Raw genomic sequence first — 22,070 nt, forward strand, 5'->3', positions numbered from 1 at the left:
TACCAAACTTTACCTTCTCGAGATGGCGAGTACGCTGGGATACGTGGAACTACAATATATCAGTGAATTTTTTTTTCAAGTACCCAGGAAAGTTGCTTGAGAAACTGTGACTTACCATTTGGTTCTGGCGAAGAAGTATGTGACTTGATGTTTAATGGAAATGTTGACTCGGGTCATTATAGCGTTATACAACTTTTATCACTAACCCCAGGGTGTGAAAAGTACAAAAAGAAAAAGAAAAGGTAATCATTAACCGGGCGTAAAGAGACATACCGAACGAAAGAAAATGTAGAGAACCGTCGAACTAAAAAGGTAAAGAGCAGTGTTGGTGTTAAGTGCTCTGCAAGTCCCTACAAAAAATACCAACTCTTGAATTGGGGTCGTTAGATTGGATTTGTCCCTACTTCAAATCTATGAATTTCGAGTCAGAACAGACTAACTGGGACACAAAAATGTTTTAGTTTTCCTGCAAAGTGATCTGAATGAAAGTGGTTATTAAGTTTGAGTATGGAATGTGAAATAATACCCATAGTAGGGGACGGAAACTTATTGTTTTGATTAATATAATTTATTCTCTATAGCAACCAGAACAATCATAGGGAAATCCGTTTTTTTTTAAATTGTTGTCGTTGGATTGGATTTGTCAGTACTGCAAATCTATGAATTTTGAGTCGGAACAGACTAACTGGGACACAAATATTTTTCCTTATGTTGTCACAAGGGGAAGGTAAAATTAACTCCTTATCAACATTGTGAGTTTATGGAAAATCTTATCAACAGCGATTATAAAAAAATATTAAGGGTCAAAAGAGACAAAAAACTATTTGAGTAAAATATAATACAAATCTGCATTCGAAATGGTCAGTTCTAAGTCTCACATGAATCAACATCTTTCTGGTAGCGGTAGTCTACATAGTTTTAAAATCCACGACTCCTTTTCCGTTAATACCCTCTAACATTGAACAAAGTATGCCCAACTTTATATATACGACGTCAACACAGCTTTTACTCACAGTATGGGTCAAAGATTCGTGAAATGCGACCAACTGCTGATGCGTGATTTACATGTAGGCTAAGTGACTATCTTTATTCCATACAACAAATGTAATGAAAAAAATACCCCCGCCGCAGCAAACCTGCCGACTAAGCGAATTTCCATTTGTCTGAATTGATTTTCAGTTAAATATATTTTAATAACATTAGGTTTAACGAGTACCTAGGTTTGCTGCTACAAGGAAACTAATAAAGTGTGTTTTTGAGTAAAATATTGATAGCTTAGTACAAAATAAATAAATTTGCCAAGTTTGATCAAAATATATTCATAAACAAGCAAACTACAACATTTGACAATATTCTCCATAAGAATAACATGGGAATTTAAAATTTAAAATTTTTTTAATTTTCTCCGTTACTAATAATTGAACAAAAATACTTTTATATACTAAATTATTTGTTTTTTTAAGCTCTTTAAAAAGGCCTAAAGAGAAATTGGGAAATTTTGTGTTTTGAGGGTCAAAAGTGAGAAAAACCAATTTTTACCCCATAAAACCCCCCGTAAAGCCCCCTTCCCATGGTCCGATCGTGCTGGTTCGCGAACTCATTCAAGTTTATCCCGCTTTACACCTTTAAACCAAATTTCATCAAAATCGGACAAAAATTACTCAAGTTATCGCGTTCACGGACGTATATATATATTATGTCTATATATATATATATATACATATATAAAAATTTGAACGAATAGTGTTTTTGGCCTCTGGGGACATCAAAATGAAAAAGTAAATCGGTCCCGGGTCTAGGTCTTACCGTGCCACCTACGGTAATAGCTACTTCCCTATAGGGAAATTCGCTAAAAACGACGAATTTAGGAAGATACTTGAGCAAATTATCTAAATAGCATAAATAGCTGCTTATTAGGTTATCAGCATTGCCCAGTTCGTATACTATTTATTTTTCAAATGAAACTCGAATTAATATAAAACATTCATTTGGTTAAAATAATATATCGGTTTGATTAACATAAAATAGTTTATACAGGCAAACTATCAGTTCTATTTCATGTAAAAAATTAAACAACCCCAAAATAGAATACAAAGATAAACAGTATTTGTTAATTATTATTTCTTTTATTGCTGACAAAATTCCCGTGGCGGAGCACGGGCGGTTAACTAGTTAAATTAAATAGCAGAACAGCATTTCTGACAACAGCTGGAGTTTCATAACAATGTTTGTTTCCCATGTTAATCTTATGGAGAAATACGAAACTTTAAAGGGCCCCAGGGCCTCACTCTCGAATTATTTCTCTATAAAAAAAGTTTCCTGCACAACTTCACGTTACGCTCTTTCCAATGACACCAAAAACATGTCAATCGGTTCAGTAGTTTCGGAGGAGTAATTGTCACAAAAAATCTGCTTGCGTATTAAATAAGTACTAGTGAACCTGTGCGGCTCAATGCCCCGCAAAAACATATTATGAATTTAGAAAACAAATTCATCGTGTTATATATTGACTCGTCGAAAATTAAATACAGTAATAATAAAGCATTAGAAGGGAAGCAATCCAGCCTTTTTCTAGCTGTATGCGTATTATATTTAGTAAATTAATAAGTGTTCAAGTATGTTATAGGGTAGTTATTTTTTTAAGACTTTTAAAAACACATTTAACAAAACATTTTATCATATCAAACCAATAGGCAGTGAATGTAGCATATACCTATGTAGCATATTTTGAGGGTCATAAAATGCTGCTTGAAGAAAACACTTTTAAAAATAAACACTAAAAAACAATATTTTTTTCACAAAAGCACTTCCATAAATACTACGATTATAGTCTTAAAGTTACCTTCAGGAATATTACCCTGGTCAGAATTTTCCGTAATGAATATGCTTATCCTACTATTAAACAACATATAGGCCTACATATACTGTATATAGTTGCTCATGACTGAAATTGGTCTGGCTAAGAACATTGCTGCTCTTTCATTAAAGTGCTTGTGCTGCAAATGCCAAAGATAACAGAAATTAGCATCTTTCCATTTTAAAAGGTAACTTGTTTTAGACGGGCAAATTTGTTATCCTCGAAATCAAAATATGTCTTTACTCACTTGTTCCATGTTAGGACTTAGATTCTACTTTACATTGTTGTTAACCGTTCTGATCACATGAAGCTTTGTGCCATTAATGAGGCCCTTTTTGATGTATTAATATCAATAAAATCACTGCCTCCTTCTATTTGTATAATCTGTGTCTTGGCAATCCACTGACCTCTATATTTAAAAACTCGGTTGGATTTTCTAGATGGGTGCCTCTGCCTTCGACTGTTTTCGAGGACCCACTCTTCCCCTCGGCATACTGACAATTAATGACCTAACTTGTAAAGTTGATGTAGTACTTCATTAATAGGCTACTGTTAGTTTATAAAGGAAATTAGATAAAAGGTACTTGGCTTGGTGTTTTCATAACTGCAAACTCAAAATACACCCACAAGTAAAAAATAATCAAGTTATTGGTAAAAAAAACTATGGTTGTGTAAAAACATTCACATGAAGTAGATGATTTGTTTGATTTCTCGATCAGCTGTTTCGTTTCTAATGAATTAATGTCAAAGATTTGTGATTTTAAATACATCAACTATTATAGTAAAATTTTCTAAATATGGTAACTTATTCTCAACTAAATTTTACTATTCCCAGCATGAAAATAAAGTAGTGAGATCCATTATGAGTAAAGTTTAAGGCACACAATCCTTGATTGAAATGTAGTATACATTAACAGTCATAATACACAGCAATTATTATGTAGTAGACTTTGACTATTTTCAAGTAACAAACATATTGTTGCGGGCTTAACAGGTTCTTTAATATTGCCAAACCACTAACTAAATTGACCGAAGACAAGAGAACCTTTGTTTGGGACAACGACTGTGAGAAATCTTTTGAAGAGCTGAAGGCCAAATTATGCAGCGCACCCATATTGAGCTATCCACGACCAGACGGAAAATTCGTACTAGACACGGATGCCAGCAATACCGCCATTGGAGGAGTCCTTTCTCAACTTCAGGATGGAGAAGAACATGTGATCGGATACTTCAGTAAGGTACTGTCAGCACCGGAACGAAATTACTGTGTCACAAGGAGGGAGCTTCTGGCAGTGGTGAAGTCCATAGAACACTTTCACAAGTATTTGTATGGAAGAAGGTTTCTCTTGAGAACGGACCATGCCGCACTGATATGGCTTCTAAGATTCAAGTCTCCAGAAGGGCAGGTTGCTAGATGGTTGGAAAGGTTACAGGAGTATGACTTCGAATCAGTCCATCGTGCGGGACCGAGCCACAGGAATGCGGATGCACTTTCAAGAAGACCATGTGGAGACACCTGCACACCTTCCTCCGATTCGACGACTCGCTTCAAAACTCCTTCTTCCATTAAAATCGAGTTCCACTGCGCCCAATAGGTCTTGACGTTCTTAGACAATGGAGCAATATCCTGCCACGACGGTCTTCCTTTATTGTCCATCTTCCACTGCATGACGTGTCTTAGGTCTGGGTCTTCCTTCTGGTCCACTGACAGTTTCTTACTGTCCCATTCGTCGTCAACGGCGGTCACGCGATGAACTGGTGCACTTTTGTCTTCCTTGCGTGTGCACTGCACACGCAAGGAAGACAAAAGTGCACCAGTTCATCGCGTGACCGCCGTTGACGACGAATGGGACAGTAAGAAACTGTCAGTGGACCAGAAGGAAGACCCAGACCTAAGACACGTCATGCAGTGGAAGATGGACAATAAAGGAAGACCGTCGTGGCAGGATATTGCTCCATTGTCTAAGAACGTCAAGACCTATTGGGCGCAGTGGAACTCGATTTTAATGGAAGAAGGAGTTTTGAAGCGAGTCGTCGAATCGGAGGAAGGGGGGCACCGAAAACTCCAAATAATAATTCCAAGGAAGAGGGTTCCTGAAGTGCTAAGGGAAGTGCACGATGGAATTTCTGGAGGCCATCTAGGGGTACATCGTACACTGGTGAAAGTAAGGGAGCGCTTCTACTGGGCTAATCAGAAAGACGACGTCATAGACTGGTGCAGAAGATGTGTGACCTGCGCAGCATCAAATGGGCCTGTCAACAAACGAAAAGCCCCAATGAGGAAATACAACGTAGGTGCCCCGTTCGAGCGCATTGCCATTGACGTTGCAGGACCGTTCCCCATGTCCGATGCTGGAAATAGATTTATTTTGGTTGCAATGGACTACTTCAGCAAATGGGTAGAGGCCTATGCATTGCCTAACCAGGAAGCGGTAACAGTTGCAGATATATTAATCAAAGAACTGGTTAGCCGATTTGGCGTCCCGCTCGAACTTCATTCTGACCAAGGAAGAAATTTTGAGTCAGCGGTATTCTCTAGAATGTGTGAAGTTCTTGGTATCCGGAAGACTCGAACAACACCTCTTCATCCACAGTCAGATGGCATGGTAGAACGCATGAACAGGACGATGGGAAGATATCTGTCAAAGGTTGTCTCCGAACATCAGCGGGACTGGGACCAATACCTGCACCTGTTCCTACTTGCTTATAGGAGTTCTGTCAACGAAACCACCGGCCAAACTCCAGCCAACGTAGTTTTCGGGCGAGAGCTACGTCTTCCATGCGATCTGCAGTATGGATTGAAGCCGGATGAATGTGTGGTTGGCGAGGACTACGTATCGGATCTGCGGAAGAGGATGGACGAGATACATGAGAAAGTTCGTCGCAACATATCTGGAGCAAGTGACAGGATGAAGGAGAGGTACGACGTGAAGGCCGAGAAAGGAGGGTTCACACCTGGTGATCTCGTGTGGCTACATAATCCCCGAAGGCGTCGTGGTTATTCACCTAAACTCCAGAACTCATGGGAAGGACCCTATGAAGTTATTTCCCGTTTAAATGACGTCATCTACAGGATTAAGAAACAACCAAATGGCAAACCAAAAATAGTTCATTTTAACAGGCTTGCACCCTACAAAGGAGATCACGGCCAACAAGTTCGGAACCTCTCAACCGAGCCAAGAGACGTCGTGCCTGAGAGACATGGAAATGAGGGACTGAGGTTGTTATACAAGGACCTCTTCACCTTGCCAGTGGAATATGCCTTGGCACACTGCGTAGCAGAAGACCTGAGAGCGTCGCGAGGTATAGCCACAGTCTTCAGGAAAAAGTTTGGAGGGATCGAAGATCTTGCGCGTCAGAGCCCCGCCATTGGCACAACCCTTCACCTGAAGCGCAATGGACAGCATTTGTTCTACCTCGTTACGAAGGAAACATCTAACAAGAAGCCGTCCTACGAATCTTTGAAGAAAAGCCTGCAAGACCTGCGAGACAAGCTCCTTCGGATTGGAATCAAAAAGCTGGCTATTCCAAGGCTGGGATGTGGTTATGACGGATTGGAATGGAAGATTGTAAGAAATATGGTGCAGGAACTTTTTGAGGACACTGGCATCGACATTGTGGTCTGCGTATACAACCCATGGGGAACCTCCGGTGGACCAGAAGATCGCAAGCTTCAGGGGAAATCTGTTCTGGGACAGAACAGTCTTAAGGAGGGGGTAGTGTTACAAGTCAGGAGCCCCGCACAACAATAGCCAGGCGCCGTCTCAAAAGGGTTGTTTGTTTACACGGGTTTCTCCTAGCGCATCACTGATAGACAATAGACCCATGTCAACGTACTACCTCAATAGGGGCCCTAGAACCTTCTACACTTCTACGGCGTAAACACCTTTGTCTAGGCTACCAGTGGTCTCCAGAATGTTCCACGGCAAACTTATATAAGGGACCGTCTTCCGGCACACGGCAGTTGAGTTGAGTTGAGCCTTCCGAGAATCGTCGCGGCAAGCGCCCGTCGGTGTTAGTGACCAGTGCTAGTGGCAGTGACAGTGTAGTGACGGTGTAGATACAGTGTAGTGACACTAGTGACAGTGTAGTGACAGTGTTGTAACAGAAGTAGTGATAAATCCTGTAGAGGCTAGCTGTAAGTAGAACCGTTGTAAATTAGAATAGGCATTAGCTAGGTTTAGATAGGGTTAGTTAGGTGTTAGGTAATTGTAATATTTGTAAATAGATAATAATTAGTGTAAATAAATAGTTATTATAAAATCGCCAAAATAATGCCGCTTTCTGACACCAATTGTTGCGGGCTTAACAGGTTCTTTACAATAAAACTTGGCGATTTTATAATAACTATTTATTTACACTAATTATTATCTATTTACAAATATTACAATTACCTAACACCTAACTAACCCTATCTAAACCTAGCTAATGCCTATTCTAATTTACAACGGTTCTACTTACAGCTAGCCTCTACAGGATTTATCACTACTTCTGTTACAACACTGTCACTACACTGTCACTAGTGTCACTACACTGTATCTACACCGTCACTACACTGTCACTGCCACTAGCACTGGTCACTAACACCGACGGGCGCTTGCCGCGACGATTCTCGGAAGGCTCAACTCAACTCAACTGCCGTGTGCCGGAAGACGGTCCCTTATATAAGTTTGCCGTGGAACATTCTGGAGACCACTGGTAGCCTAGACAAAGGTGTTTACGCCGTAGAAGTGTAGAAGGTTCTAGGGCCCCTATTGAGGTAGTACGTTGACATGGGTCTATTGTCTATCAGTGATGCGCTAGGAGAAACCCGTGTAAACAAACAACCCTTTTGAGACGGCGCCTGGCTATTGTTGTGCGGGGCTCCTGACTTGTAACAATATGTTTCTGTAAATAAAAATTATCTCCCTTGTTATCCTTATGGAGAAATACGAAACTTTAAAGGGCCCCAAGGCCTCACTCTCTAATTATTTCCTTAAAAAGAAGGTTTCCTGCACATCTTCACGTTACCCTCTTTCCAATGACACCAAAAACATGTCAATCGGTTCAGTAGTTTCGGAGGAGTAATTGTCACAAAAATCGTGCTTGCGTATTAAATAAGTACGAGTAATGTCCAGTGGTCGAAACTCGACCAAAAATATGTAATGTACTCACTTAACTATTTTCACCCCACACTGTAAATAAAACATGTGATTGGAGTTTCCTCCATTTGTTTTGATTTTCTGTTTATATTTCGTTGTTATTTCGTAACCAGCATAGCAACGCATAAGATCCATGTTAATTTTTTAAAACTTTTAAACTTATTTTTTGTGCTTATCTTTGAGCCTATTTAAATTTATAAAGGGATTCTGCACACCTACAGGAAAATAGCTTTCCAACGGTATGCGTAGATTTTCCCTACGATGCACACGAGCTGAGAAAAAAGGTTTTAAAGAAACATGCTTGCCTATTAATATATAGATAGATAGATAGATAGATTACTAACTTGTATTCCATTTAGTTTTTATAACCAATTAATTGGTTTAAAGATTATTCAAACGCCAAAAATATCAAAGAACTGAGTAATATAGGGATGAATGTGTTTTAAAAGCCTTAATGCTTGTTTGAAACTTTAGCATTCCAGTTGTACATCTACATTTTATCATAAACAAAAAGAATTAAATATAGACTGTCAGCCGTGCTTCGATTAGCATAGCTTCTGGCGTCCACCGCTGGGAGCACCGTGTAGTTACGTAGCGGTAGCACGTACGCCGTAACCACATGGTGCTACCAGCGGTGGACGCCAGTACCTATGCTAATCGCAGCATGGCTGCCGGTCTATATTTAATTCTTTTTGTCTATGATTTTATGAACAAGAACCCTGTAGCGCCGATACATGATTTATTTTACTGCGGAAACTTTGAAAATGAAGATACGTTTCCAGTATGGATTTAGATTTCGAAGTGTACTGTAGGCGTATAAAGATCAATGATATTGGTGAATAAATTTACCTTACAATTGTCAGTGTAACCAAGTGATTCTAATACAATCCTTAAAACCTGATGTCTACTGGTTCAATCCTGAGCGATAGCAATCCTTGACCAAGATATCATTTGTCAGTAGGCCATCAGTTAATGGTACTATCTATCTCAACGTTGAAGTTAAGTAATACCAAAACCAGAGTTTGGACAGTTCCCTTTCAAAAATGCATTAGTTTAGTGAGATCTTTAGTTTTATACAATTAAATTGTGCTACGCTAATATTCTTGATATTTCTTATCTTCTTAGAAATTACATTTGGGAACGTTTCGCTTTTGAAACTTCTCTCTGTTAACGCCTATAAAGTTTAATTATCTATGGCGATTCTCATGCTTCCATTCGCGAGCTCTCTCGACGTCCTTGGCCAAAACAAGGCAGTCAAAGCCACAGCACGGGTCATAAACTGTCCAAAGGACAATAAAATACTAATTTACAACTACAAGATGGCAACCAGTCCTTGGGGAATACGAAATAACAGTTTATAACACACAACGCCATCGAGGGAATTGGAGTTTGTTTCATCATCTTGTTAGCTAATTTACTCAACAATTAACTAACTTTATACCATTGGAGAATAAGGGTAGGGTTATAAATAGCGTACATAAACCGTCAGTAATGTTATGCTTGCTTCGCGATGGGGTGGACACAGAAGAGAGCAAAAGCAGGGTTGTAAATCTACTGAAGAACAGTTATAATTCTTACCGATGATTATAAAAACAAAACTAAATTGTAAATTAAATTGGATTCGGCACTTCTCTTTGATTCGGCTGAGTGGAAAATAATAAGTTTATGGAAATGTATACAAAGTAAATGTAATTAGAGAAAATGCAAAGAAAGGTTTTTTTCGGTTTTTTGTGATGGAGACGAATTAGTACTTAGTACTTAAGGGCCCCGCCTTGAAACTGAAATTGGCCCCCGAATCATCACATCGATAATATAGGATCGTCTTTTAAGGAATGTTCAGTTGATGTCACATGCTACACGTATGTCTGTCCTTTGGCCATTCAGATGAGTTTTTGCTCTCTAAATGGGCAATAAATTAGTTATACAAGGACAACGTTCTAACTATGCATTAGCTTTTTGCCCTATTATTTTCATATAGACATGAGTCATGATTATGTCATAATGAACAGTTGCTAGTAATTTTGTCTTATAATCTTAATTCATGTAGTTGAATACGCACACTTGAACTATTGTTATAATTAATACTAAGTCTCTCTTTTGTTTTGAACCTAATAATTTTCTGTTTTGTTCCTAAATCTTCCCCCCAACGGCCTTTATGAAATCACTGTTGTAAAGCCATACACAATACTCTAGTACCAACCGAAAAAACTTTATAAAAGATTCACTAATCGTTATTTTGTTCACATTATCAAGTGACTGCACAAAAATTGCATTAAAACGCAAATAAAGTCACGCTGCAAATCATCTCAACCGGAATCATCAAATGATCAATCCGGGTTACGTTTAACCGGAATCCGGAATCCCAGTGAAGCCAATGCCGATTAGATAACCGATGGCCCCACCAAGTGTTGTGCATTGTTGCTATCAGCTGTTCAGGTCACGTGACCCCTCTGCCACTGCCTGCTATGTTGCTGTCGCCTTTCGCTTTTCCCACCACGGCCATCACGATCAGTCAGTAGTTTCGCGGACGCGGTCGGTTGAGGAGAGAGTGCGTTTGCGTAGTGTTCGCGGTCGCGTTACGCCGGTTCGGTTTCAAAAATATCGAGTTTCGAAGCTCATCGCGGTTTTTCTGTGTGATTTTACACTTAACTTGCGGTCACTGGGATTATAGTGTGAGGTATACATCTAAATGAACCTATTTAACCTGGCTTTATAGCAATAATGATTTTGATGAATTCTTTGTTCTTTTTTAGTTTTATAGGAAAATATTGTAAATCTTTAAACTTAAATGCTCTTTATTTGTATGGATCTATTATCAATATCAATAATTAATGATCAATTATAAATAATTATTTTAGATTGGGACGCCATTATGTGCGTATTTTAAACCAAATATGAGTGAAGGATGCGTGTAGGATGAGTGGTGCGATCTTGTAGTCTTGTAAGTTGTAAGAGTATGTTTTCTGTGGTTGTAAGTGACTAAGGCCGACATGTTCCTTAGACACAGCTGTTAATTAACAGCCAATACAGCCAATGGCAACTAACACAATTTGTAGTGGAATCCGAACCACATTTTTTCCTTGTAATTAACGAATTGGTCTAATTTCCAGGATAGTACTGCGGATAGTCATAGTACCATGTAGTACTCACTAGTGCGGGGCGGGCGTTAATCCACACCAGGGAGCATCGCACCCACAGTGCATGCCTATAAATATCCACAATTATTTGTTAATAGTAATTAAAACATAACAAATAGTTATAGTGATACACATTAAATGCCCTCGATTTAAAATTTCATTTTCTTATTGATTTATTTTTAAGAAAAATATTTCTATTTTACTAACTAATTGGGTGGTAAACATGTAAAATAAAGTGCATTAACTAAACAATAAAGATTATTTATTACAATAAATGCATTCAACAGTATTATCACAAACAATTCAGTATGATATTAGGTAACTTGCTATAATTTTATTGTGAGAGCTCTTGTAAATAAACAAGGTGCTTTGACCAAATCGTGGGAAAGGTTAACTGAAAAAAGACTAAATAGTGTCAGGAACCGTAAGATATATAAAACAAACAAAAAAACTGGTATTGATGATATGGTCGCCATCCTTAGGATTTGAAAATGAAGGGCGAGCGTGTATAAAGAGGTCGTTTCAAATCTGCCAGTTATGAGTCAAGTAGTGAAACTTTTGAGCTAGGTTTACAGGTTTATAGTAAAAAAATTGATAAAAAATCGCCATTGATAATGTGAGCTAGTGTCAAATACCACTTTATTTTGTGTATACTCATATTTGAACTATGTTAAACTTAAATAAAGACCTATTGCGATGTCTATTGCAATTGTGTAATTCCACACGTATACCAACTAGAAGGAATTATTTCATTATACTAATTGAATGATTGACTATGGAATCATTTCCATAATGCTTTGAAGGAGCGTCAAAGATTTTTCCTAAGGGACTTGACACTCTTGCACTGGCGGCGAAGCTAACTATCATAACGATGTTAACTGTGTTATCACTCAAGTTCTAGTTATCTAACAAGAAAGCTAACTAACTAAGCTTCCACTTAAGACTTCTTAATCACTTAGAATTCACTGTAATTTACTGCATTCACCTTAATTTACACGTTAATGTCCCAATTTTGTTTTCTATGTTGAAGAAGTTACAATATCATAAAAAAATGCTTAAATAGGGCTGACAGTTTGTGATTTAAATTAAATGCTTTTAATCACGTCCCTGTCGATTTACAATAGAATAAATATAAATTTCCTTTTTTTCTATTGCAATTATCTATCTTAATGAGTATCAACCCCCTTTTGTGTTAGTTAATAGTAAAAAATGAGCTAACCATTACTGTATGTATATTCTAAAATGTCCTGGAGTCTCTAACCATTAGATATGTTTAGCTAATATTGCTATGTTCCGACCTAGAACTCATAATAATTAGAAGACATGCGGGACATTCATTTGATTTAGACGCTACTGAAAAATAATTGGATACTACAAAGCATCACTTAAAATTAATGTGCGGTGAATACCTTAAAACCTCTGTAATACTAGTTATGTCAGAGCCACAATGTAATATGCCTAACTCTATTTTAACAACTGCTAAGCATTTTCAATTCTAAATCTTAAATGCGTAACTCACTTAGCACTTAATGAATTATTCTAAATATTGCCATAGAAGGGAGAACATGTACAATTATGAGTTTCATCAACATTTAGGTTATCTAGGAAATTAGGTATAAAATATGCTGGCTATACAAATACATCATGAGACTATAGTAATACATATTTAATCTTGTATTAAGAGCATTTTTTTTTGGGGATTACATTCCAACAAATTAACTCTCAGGAAACATTGCTTCATTGAAATAGGCTAAAAGCTAAATCCCTTCCGCACTAAAACCCAACACCCGAAAACTTCCGCTTCGTTCGAGTCCGATAGGGTTATCAGCAGCAACCCACGCTGCAGTAATCAACGTAAAGGTCGTCGGTGAAGGTGTTGTATCAGTGGCAACTTCATTTATCGACAAACTTCACCAACTTCAACCGCAACTTCAGCCTGATGAACTGTGACATTTCGTTCCTATTACCATCCGCACGCGAACTAAGCTCTTCGCAACCATTAGTGGATGTTATTCTGATTTACACAGCTTGTTTTTAGCTGTACGAGACTCTGCTGAGGTACTCGCGACCAGACACCAACTTTTACAAGTTTCGGTTTATTCTGAACTGAACTATCGTGTGCTTTACAAATGGTTACAAATGCGGAGGACTTTTTACGTTTGCGGCGACATTTTGAAAAAGAGTGTGTATTATACCATGTTGTAGGTTACTTGGTAAAATATAGTTCAGTAACAAGAAGATTTTGGGTTTACAACACAATAAAACTATTTTTTTGGCTAACAATGGCTTGTTTGTTTTGCCGAATTGCCGAGGCAATCCTTTCTCTAACGAAATCCAGCCAGTTCAGCAATCTGTATTTGTGCCTTATTAACATAATCGGTTGTTTCCAAAAACCCGCGTGCGCTTAAACTGGCGCTGATGTCATCGAGCTCTTGACCTACTCCGGTTCTGCACAGCTTGTTTAAACACCCGGTTATCCGGACACGGAGTTTTCCGTACTTCGGTTCTGCTTCGACAGTCTTCAACTCAGTTTTTAAAACACCCAGTTATACGGGTACCGTATTATTCGGACACAGTTATTCAAAGTTGGTTATCCAAACGTTCGGATACCCAAATGTCAAGTATGCAAACACATGGTGATCCAAACTATCTGTTATCCACACGTCGAGTATCTAAACACCCTGTTATCCAAATAGGACTCTGAAGAGCCAAAAGTCTTTGATATTTAACAACTTGACGAACGGCGTTGGCTCGTTGGTTTGCCTTGACCCATTCTTAACATTTAGACTACGTTTCTGTCATTATCTGATAGATCTATCGTGACTTTCTAATTATATCTAAATCTGTTTTGACTCACAACAATTTTGAGCATAGTAATTACTTTTCGATTAAAATTAAATACATTTTTGATTAGTTAAGGCCAAAGTGTTAATTTGTAGAAAACTAAATAGGTTTGATATTTTATTCAGTTGGAAGTTGTTTTTGGTCTCTGATCAATCTATGTTTAGACCATTCAAGCTTTTTTAACTTTTATGCACGGATAAATTGTTTAGTTGTTATAATGCGTATAAACGTAACAACCGTAAAAGCTTTAATCAGGCTAATCTGTTTACATCCTACCATACTATTTTTAGTGACGTACTACGGCAACCAAAATTACCTTATTCGGTAAAAAGTGTTGTCATTTATAGTGGTTTATAAGTTGTATGTCACAAAACATGAACAGAAACAAGTTTAGTAGTTTTCACTAAGTACACACATATAAAGCAATTTTGCAAGAGTGTTCTTCCCTAACTTACATTAAAACTTGCAACCCATTGCATATAAAGCCAGGTTATTCCTATTCCACACCTACTATACCTAAAATAAATCTAAAAACCTCATCAATTCCAGGAAGTGAGTGTCAAGTGATGGAAGTAACGTGAAGTGCTACAGACCAATGTGTTAAACAAGATGGAGAATGGTGGCAAGCACCCCGAATCCCCTAGGAGGGGTCTGGGGGGCTCCCCAGGGACTTCAGGAACTCCTGAGTCACCCAGGACCCCCGGAGGAACCCGGCGACTACGGGACTTCTACGAGCAGCTGTGGAGCGGCAGCAAGACCGGGTCTCCGGTGCACGAGACGAAGGCCACTGGTAAAGCCACCGAACCCCTTAGCCACCGCCACTCACCCTAAATATAAACAAATAAATAGCTCTTTCCATTTAGTAGAATAAATCATAAATAAATAATAAACCTTACAGCACACTTAGTTTGACACCTAAATAGTAAAACTTGGTATCGTAGATAACTTGTACGTATTTGTAATTTTGTTAGATCGTATATATTTCCCTTATAGTAATATATTGTTATGTAATTGATGTAAAAAATGTGCATACAGCTTTATTTGTTTTTAGTATTCCCAAATTAAAATATATTTTACGTATATTAGATAACTAAAAAAACGTAGGTAGGTAGTATAATCGTTTTATCGAAGGCGTGGATATACTCTAAAATACTATTTAATTTATTGATTAATTTTGAACGAAATGTTTTCTCAAAATATGTATCCAATGTATGCAATTCTTTGCAACTGTAGAAGGGAAAAGTTAGAAGTGCTATAAAACTAAATACGAAATTAACTTTTTAATACATAGAAACTGAAAACAACAGTTCACGTGACTTGCTCACGTGTTGTTAAGTCGTTGCCAATGCCACCGTGATATTTAGCTCAGTCAGTGTACGTACACTCTACTTACTTCATGTATAACGTCATGCATTTAAATTAGCACAGTAATTCTAGTAACTTGCGCTTACTCAGTCAAGTTTAGGTCGACGAAAATAACTATTCCTCGTAAGCTAAATTTAAATCAAACTATTGTACGGAAAACGAGAAATAATTATAGGAGCAGTTAACAAAAAAGTGGAAGTGGCTTTCGGGGTTTTGGTAAGCTGAAGGTTGTTTCCGGTCCAGCCGTGGATGTGACCGAGATGGAAAAGCGACTGGAAGAAGAGAAAAGGAAGAGGATGACAGAGAGTGCAGACTTGAGAGAGAGGGTGACGCTCAGACACGCCGGGGCTACGCCCAGGAGAGGTACCTATGAGAGGGGACAGAGGGAGATGGGAAGTTTAGGGAGGAAGAGAAGTTAAAGTGTTAGGGAAAGAATGTTTAGAGGAAGGGAGCTGGGAAATAGTAATTAAACCAGGGAATTAGAGACTTCTCAAAATAATAGGATAGGCTACTTAGCGATAGTTGAAGGAACAAGAGGATAGAGAGTGGGTGAATAGATAATAATTGAAAACAAAATTTAGAAACATTGGTATTTAGGGAAGATGCCTAGAGGAAATAAATAGGAATATGTAACTAATATATGTCTTGCAATGGTAGCTCTAGCAATGTTGAAGTAAGCAGACAAATTACGGTAAATAGAGTCTTCTGCCAAGTCTTTAGATATTAAAAATTGTTAGGTTTTGTAATAGTTTGGTTGGACACCGGTTTATTTTTATCCTAGTGTAATAAACCTCGAGATATTTAGGTTCAGTGCAGAGAGTATATATTTTTTCGTGTGCACAATCTGTCATCAAAAATGGGGAAATATATACAAAAAACGTAACTAGGACCAAGAGACGAAAACATATTTTTTGTTAAAACGTCAGTCATTTTGCTAAACTAAATTACATTCATAACATTACACTCCCAAATATTTATTTAAACGTGAATAGGCCTACTCACAAATCAAATTTTTCATATTTAAATACCTACGGTATGTGCCACATTCAGCTGTAGCTGTTAAGACCATATCCTGTACAACAGTGAAAACGCCCTTTTCTTCCGGCTGTTTCGATAATGTGTGATGGAACACCGGCCAAAGCCTGTAGGCTACTATTCAGATTAAACCATGAAAATTCCCGTGTCATTTACTTAACTGCACAAAGTTATACTTTCACCGAATGAAAAGGCGTGGTAACAATTTTACAAGTAACATTTCCGATAATTTTATCAAGCGATCTGAACTTGAAATTGCAGTCTGATTCAAAGTATTTAGCATGAAACAGCTGATCGCAGCTTTCTAGCTTAGAGCCCATAAATTTACCGATCTGCGTTTAAACACTTAACCATAGGTTGGGCCATTTGGCTAAACCTAACCATGGGTTGGTGAAGGTGAAAGTATAATTTGCCCAATCAGTCAATGATTACTCGGTATTGCACGTCAACCTGTTATCATATAACCCACATACATACATTATACAAACAACACCCGTACACATACCACGGTTATCAATGAAATGTGACCTTTAGTAGTTTGTATTCATTGCCTATTTGTTGACGTTGGTGGTGTAAAGTAACAAATACATTTTTGCTACCTAAAATGGCAAGTTAGGTTTTTATGATAAAGTCAAACTTAATTACCTAATATACTCATATGCGACATACTAGTGGAATAAATTTAACAACCTTTTACAAAACCGATTAAACTGGGAAAGACTAAACTTTTCTTTACTTTTGTTTGTAAAATTGTTTTCTAACACACCACTCATATACTTTACATACAAGTTTCACTTATACTCTAAATATTTACATGGTGGTAAATTTAAATAAATGCTAAAAATACATTTATAAGAGTAAATAATATCGAAAAGCGTTTATCGGCCCAAAATTCATATTTACCATCAATTCAAAATTTATCTGTTTGTTTAAAGTAAATGTAAACATTAATATTCAGTTTTAACAAGAAGGATTCCTTATGCAAAAAAGCGTTCAAGTATTAGAAAACCTAATTTAAAATACACAATGAAGAAGATTGCATCCTTCAGCCTTGAAGGATATTTATTGAATTTCAAGACCTAAATGCAAAACTGTGTTTACGTAGCAACGAACGACCTCAATACATACATCAACGTCTTGAAATTACTATTTCCAGACCACTAGCTTGATCATGCTGTGGTCCACTTGCTTATAGATTCCAAGTAACATAACACATGCAAGTGGGGCGTTTAGGCTGAGTAAGGTTCATTAAGTGGTGATTTGGAAAATTGGTTAATTAATAATTTGTATGCAAAGTACAGTCTGTAGACAGTTAACTGGCGTGGATACAGATTTAGACACGAGAATGGATTTGAAGGTCGTTGGTTTACCACAGACATAAAATCATTTACAAAAATAATCTAAATACCGGTACGCGTAATTTTCAGATTCATTCGATACATTTAACACATTTGATATAATTTCGCAAGTCCATTACTCAACTTAAAACACTTAAACGACCAACTAAACATGCGGGAAGGGTACGAATAAAAAAAATAAATTGAACAATAACTATTCGATTTGCAGACTACAAGCTGCTGAAGTGGGTTGTAGATCTGGTGTGATTCCAATGACAAAATATGCGTAGAAAATCAAATAATGGTCTTATTTAAAGTTTATTACTGTACCTATATTGCGAAACGTAATTATTTCAATTTGAAGGTCAAATGTATGGATATTTCGTATCGCTAGTGTTTTAATTTTTACTACGTTACAGGAAGAAAACTCATCCTCTTTTCAAATGACACTGCAAAATTAACTTGGTCAAAACCCATGAATTAACTCGATCAAAAGGACTCTTAAATAATAAAATAATAAATAATAATAAAACCGCAATGTTTGCCACCTTAAATCAGTTACTAATTGTATACCTTCTCGAGTTATGCAATCTTTCATCTGCTCTAACATCCTATCCTACCATGCGGTGGAGACTTTCGTAGACCACAAGCGTTTGCAGTCCATTGTTAACCAATGCCGTAGGTTGTAGGTGTGCTGAAGAGAGGGGGGAGCTTGTACAGCAGACATGGACCGGCATAAAGATCTGCGATTGCCACACCCGGGTTATAAACGTGATAACATCGCGGGAACAAGCGCCCTTGAGTTGGATGACAAAGCATCTAAACCCGTGTCAAAATGTTCTGAGAAAGATTAGGAGGTCAGTTAAAGAATATTGAAAGCGTAAAAGTAATTAAATATTTCATTACGAGCTTAACTTTGCCTGCCGATGCGAATCCGAGGTTGGAAGATGAGCGAGGGTTGAAAATACACTTCCACACAGTGTGATGGATGGTTTTTGACATCCTGCTCCATTATTTTAGCTGAATAACTTACAAAATTACAATTTAGAATATTCCTGTTTACCTAAATAAATTAGCTCCAGCTATTATTTCCATCTTATTTTGCTGTTGTGTACAAACAGTTTTTACCATCATTTAGAAACAACAAGTATTACTTCACCAACTCAATAATAAATCAAATTTCATCATGGTTGTCTGAGTAATGAGTAAGAGTCAATGTTATTGTAGTAAAAAAAATGAAAATGCAACACGATAATAAATACAACATTTTGACAACGATGCAATTGTATTTTCATCAGCCGGAACTATAACCAAATCAGCGGAACAATTTTAATGGCACAAAATTGTACAGTTGATGTTGATGTCCTCGACTCCAGAATTTTTGTTCAGCGGAGTAAAATGACCTCTTTACCCTAGCAACTTATCGGTTGGGAAAAGCTGTTTTCGCTAACGGCATTGCAGTGAAACGAAAATAACATTTTAGTCTTAATAAACAAAGCTAAGTACGAAAATTGTGTCCAGCCAACTTTTCAGCATGGTTTATTTGTTAGAATATTGTTGGGTAAGGAGTTGGGATTTTGATCCATTTAGGGTCTAGGGGGTCTAGGGTCCAGGCTTGTATCTAAACCTTAAATACTTCAACAATGTATTCATGACACATTGCAAGACCTACCCCCTCTCATAGGACCATCCAGTAAACCAAATCTCCCAACAGATGTAAAAGTGTCCCGATGGGGCAGCGGGGCGTCCTCTAGCAGCAGCGCGCACGATTCCTTCGAGGAAGTGGTAGAACACACGGTGGAGGAAGGTGATCTGGCGGAGGTCGACGGAAAACTCACCGGAGGAAAAGTAGTTCAGTTTGAAAGAGTCACGGTTCACAAAACCGTTCGCGAGTTTGTGCCGTCTAAGATCTCAGTGAGTCGAACCCCATCCGAGGAGCAGCTCACTAGAGAAGACTCCGCGTACTTGAGTCAGAAGAGTTTGGGTTCGAGAACATCTTCGGTGACGTCACTTGCCAGTGTCAAGTCGGAGGATTTGCTGGAAGAGCAGCACCAGTGGTACCAGGACTACCAGCACACCATACATCCTGGGGTGGTCAGACGGGAGGTGAGGAGCAGAACACAGTATGACACCCACATCCAGCAGATCAGAGGTAGGCCAGGTGTATTATATAGGTGGAGGTATTACTTATATGTTGTGGTATTGACTGTTTAATGATCGGTGAGAGTTTACAATAGTTCTTGTTATCATATAAACACTATTTGAGTAGCTTTAGGCTTGGGAGCTGTGGGTTGTGCATTTGATTCTTAATCCTCAAGAGTGAACCTTAAACATCAATGGAAATCCATTGTTTCATGTAATATTGAACTTTGCATTATTTGTAACACAGGGTTTCTGTTGGTGGAAGGCTTTTGTTTTACAAACTTTTTAGAACCACGCAAGGTTTAAATCTTAAAACGTCTCCAATTCGTTCTTGGGTCGTGGTTACCATCCGCGAGTCTCTGACAGCTTAAAGTGTCCACCTAACCTCATAGTTCAGATTTTTAAAATCACTATTGAATCACGCTTTCCATACTACTAGTTCTTCCGATATTGTACAAATAATATAGCTGACCTAATAGGGGTTAATATAATAATTTTAAGAAGCATTTTCTATCATGTCATTGCAGTTGCCAAAAGGGCTGAAGCAGAACTAAATGTTTGCCAACCTAAAGGTTAAGCCTATTTTCCCCCTAAAATTAAATACCTTCAGAATTTTCGTAAATAATACTACTCTACAAAAGTTAATAGAGTAGGCTGACATCATGGGCAGGAAGAACAGATATTCCTCTAAAATCATAATGCTATGTTTAATAAAGGATTGTGTTTGGAAACACTTTTACTAGATAGTGTGGTAGTGTTTTACCATACAGTTTCGTAAGGATAGTGCGGAGGTTAAAGTACTCTTTGACATATAAACAACTTTCTCAAAAAATAATCGCGATTTTTCAATAGTATATGCTCAATAGTTGTATAAATACAATAACACGTGATCAGCTAATACACGACATTCGCATATTTGACTCCGTGTTCCACTAAAGCTAGTTTAGGCGGACATGTCATATGACAAGATGACATTCGCGAAGACCTCTGACAATATTACGTTTAACCTTCGCATGCCGCGTAGTTAATGTTAACGCTGAGGTTGCATCACGCGCTCAAACTGTGTTAGGCTAGGGCCACACTTGGCGACTTTGTCGCGGCGACTTTTTTTCGCGCGACTTTGACGCGACGACAAAGTCGCTGGGGGTGGCCACAATAGGCGACAATTTCAACCTTTCAGTTTACTTTTTACCATACCAGTAAATATAGAGTTTCGAGATAATATATTGTACTTTTAAAATCGTGTCATTGATTATGGAAATAAATAAGGATCTATGACTGTTTATGTATGTTTTTGGATGATCTTAGAATACATTGATGGTTTTTACTGTTATTTGCAGTATCATACAATTCAAGTGGATCTTACAAATTAAATCATATAGTTAAAGTATTTTCGTACGTGCACCGGCGCCTCTTTATATTTCGTACTAGGTCACGTAATAGTCTCTAATCATTTACCAGCAACAAAGGAATACAATTTTTACTAAATTAAAGTGTTAAATTATGTTTTTAAAAACAATGTGGATGTCTAAATCGTCAGATCACTGTTTAATGTTTGATGTTGCTATCTCTTGTATATCTAAATACCCCAACCGCAAAAAACCTGCAGACTAAGTGAATTTACATTTGTTTGGCTAGATTTCCACTAAAATATTCACTTAAACTTGTCGGATTTATTTTCAATTTATATAAGATGAATTTAAATTAATGCTTAGGTTTGTTGATACAGATAAGGTAACCTAATGAGGTGTGCTTGTTAATTAAAATTTTGATAGCTTAGTACAAAATTAACAATATTGCAAAATGTTATTAAAATATATCTATAAACAAGCAAACTACAACAGTTTATTCTCCATAAAAACGGGCATTATAAATGTAGGCTACAATTGTTTAAATTATCTCCGTAAACGCTAGGCTTTCAACACCGCTTAAAATGTACAAAAGTATAAAATTTTTTAGCTAACAAAACAGTTTGGAATGGAATTGTGAAATTTATGTTTTAGGGTCAAAAATGAGAAAGAACTAATGCTATACCCTATTAAAGCCCTTTAAAACCTTATTCTCATAGTCTGATCATTCTAATTTGCGAGCCCGTTTGAATTAACGTTGGTTTAAACATTTGTACCAAATACCATTAAAATCTCATCAATTTTGTTTAAGTTGTCGCCCTAATAAGCACATAGACCTAAATAAACATAAAATATATACACTG

The 22,070-nt window shown here is 37.4% G+C and overlaps 1 protein-coding gene across 1 annotated transcript in view; it reads left to right on the plus strand.

Annotated features, from left to right (window-relative positions):
• The first annotated feature begins 10,593 nt into the window (after nt 1-10,593).
• The window catches only part of LOC128985040 (uncharacterized), a 29,028-nt gene continuing 17,551 nt past the window's right edge, over nt 10,594-22,070 (plus strand). The window contains exons 1-4 of the mRNA XM_054404416.1: nt 10,594-10,675; nt 14,529-14,769; nt 15,588-15,707; nt 19,431-19,868. Coding sequence (XP_054260391.1) covers nt 14,589-14,769; nt 15,588-15,707; nt 19,431-19,868 — 739 coding nt within the window. The 5' untranslated portion in view covers nt 10,594-10,675; nt 14,529-14,588. The remainder of the gene's footprint in view (nt 10,676-14,528; nt 14,770-15,587; nt 15,708-19,430; nt 19,869-22,070) is intronic.

This window comes from Macrosteles quadrilineatus, unplaced genomic scaffold (genome assembly GCF_028750875.1).
Source record: "Macrosteles quadrilineatus isolate MER2022 unplaced genomic scaffold, UCM_ALF_1.0 Scaffold_2__2_contigs__length_208266976, whole genome shotgun sequence".
Classification (NCBI taxonomy): domain Eukaryota; kingdom Metazoa; phylum Arthropoda; class Insecta; order Hemiptera; family Cicadellidae; genus Macrosteles; species Macrosteles quadrilineatus.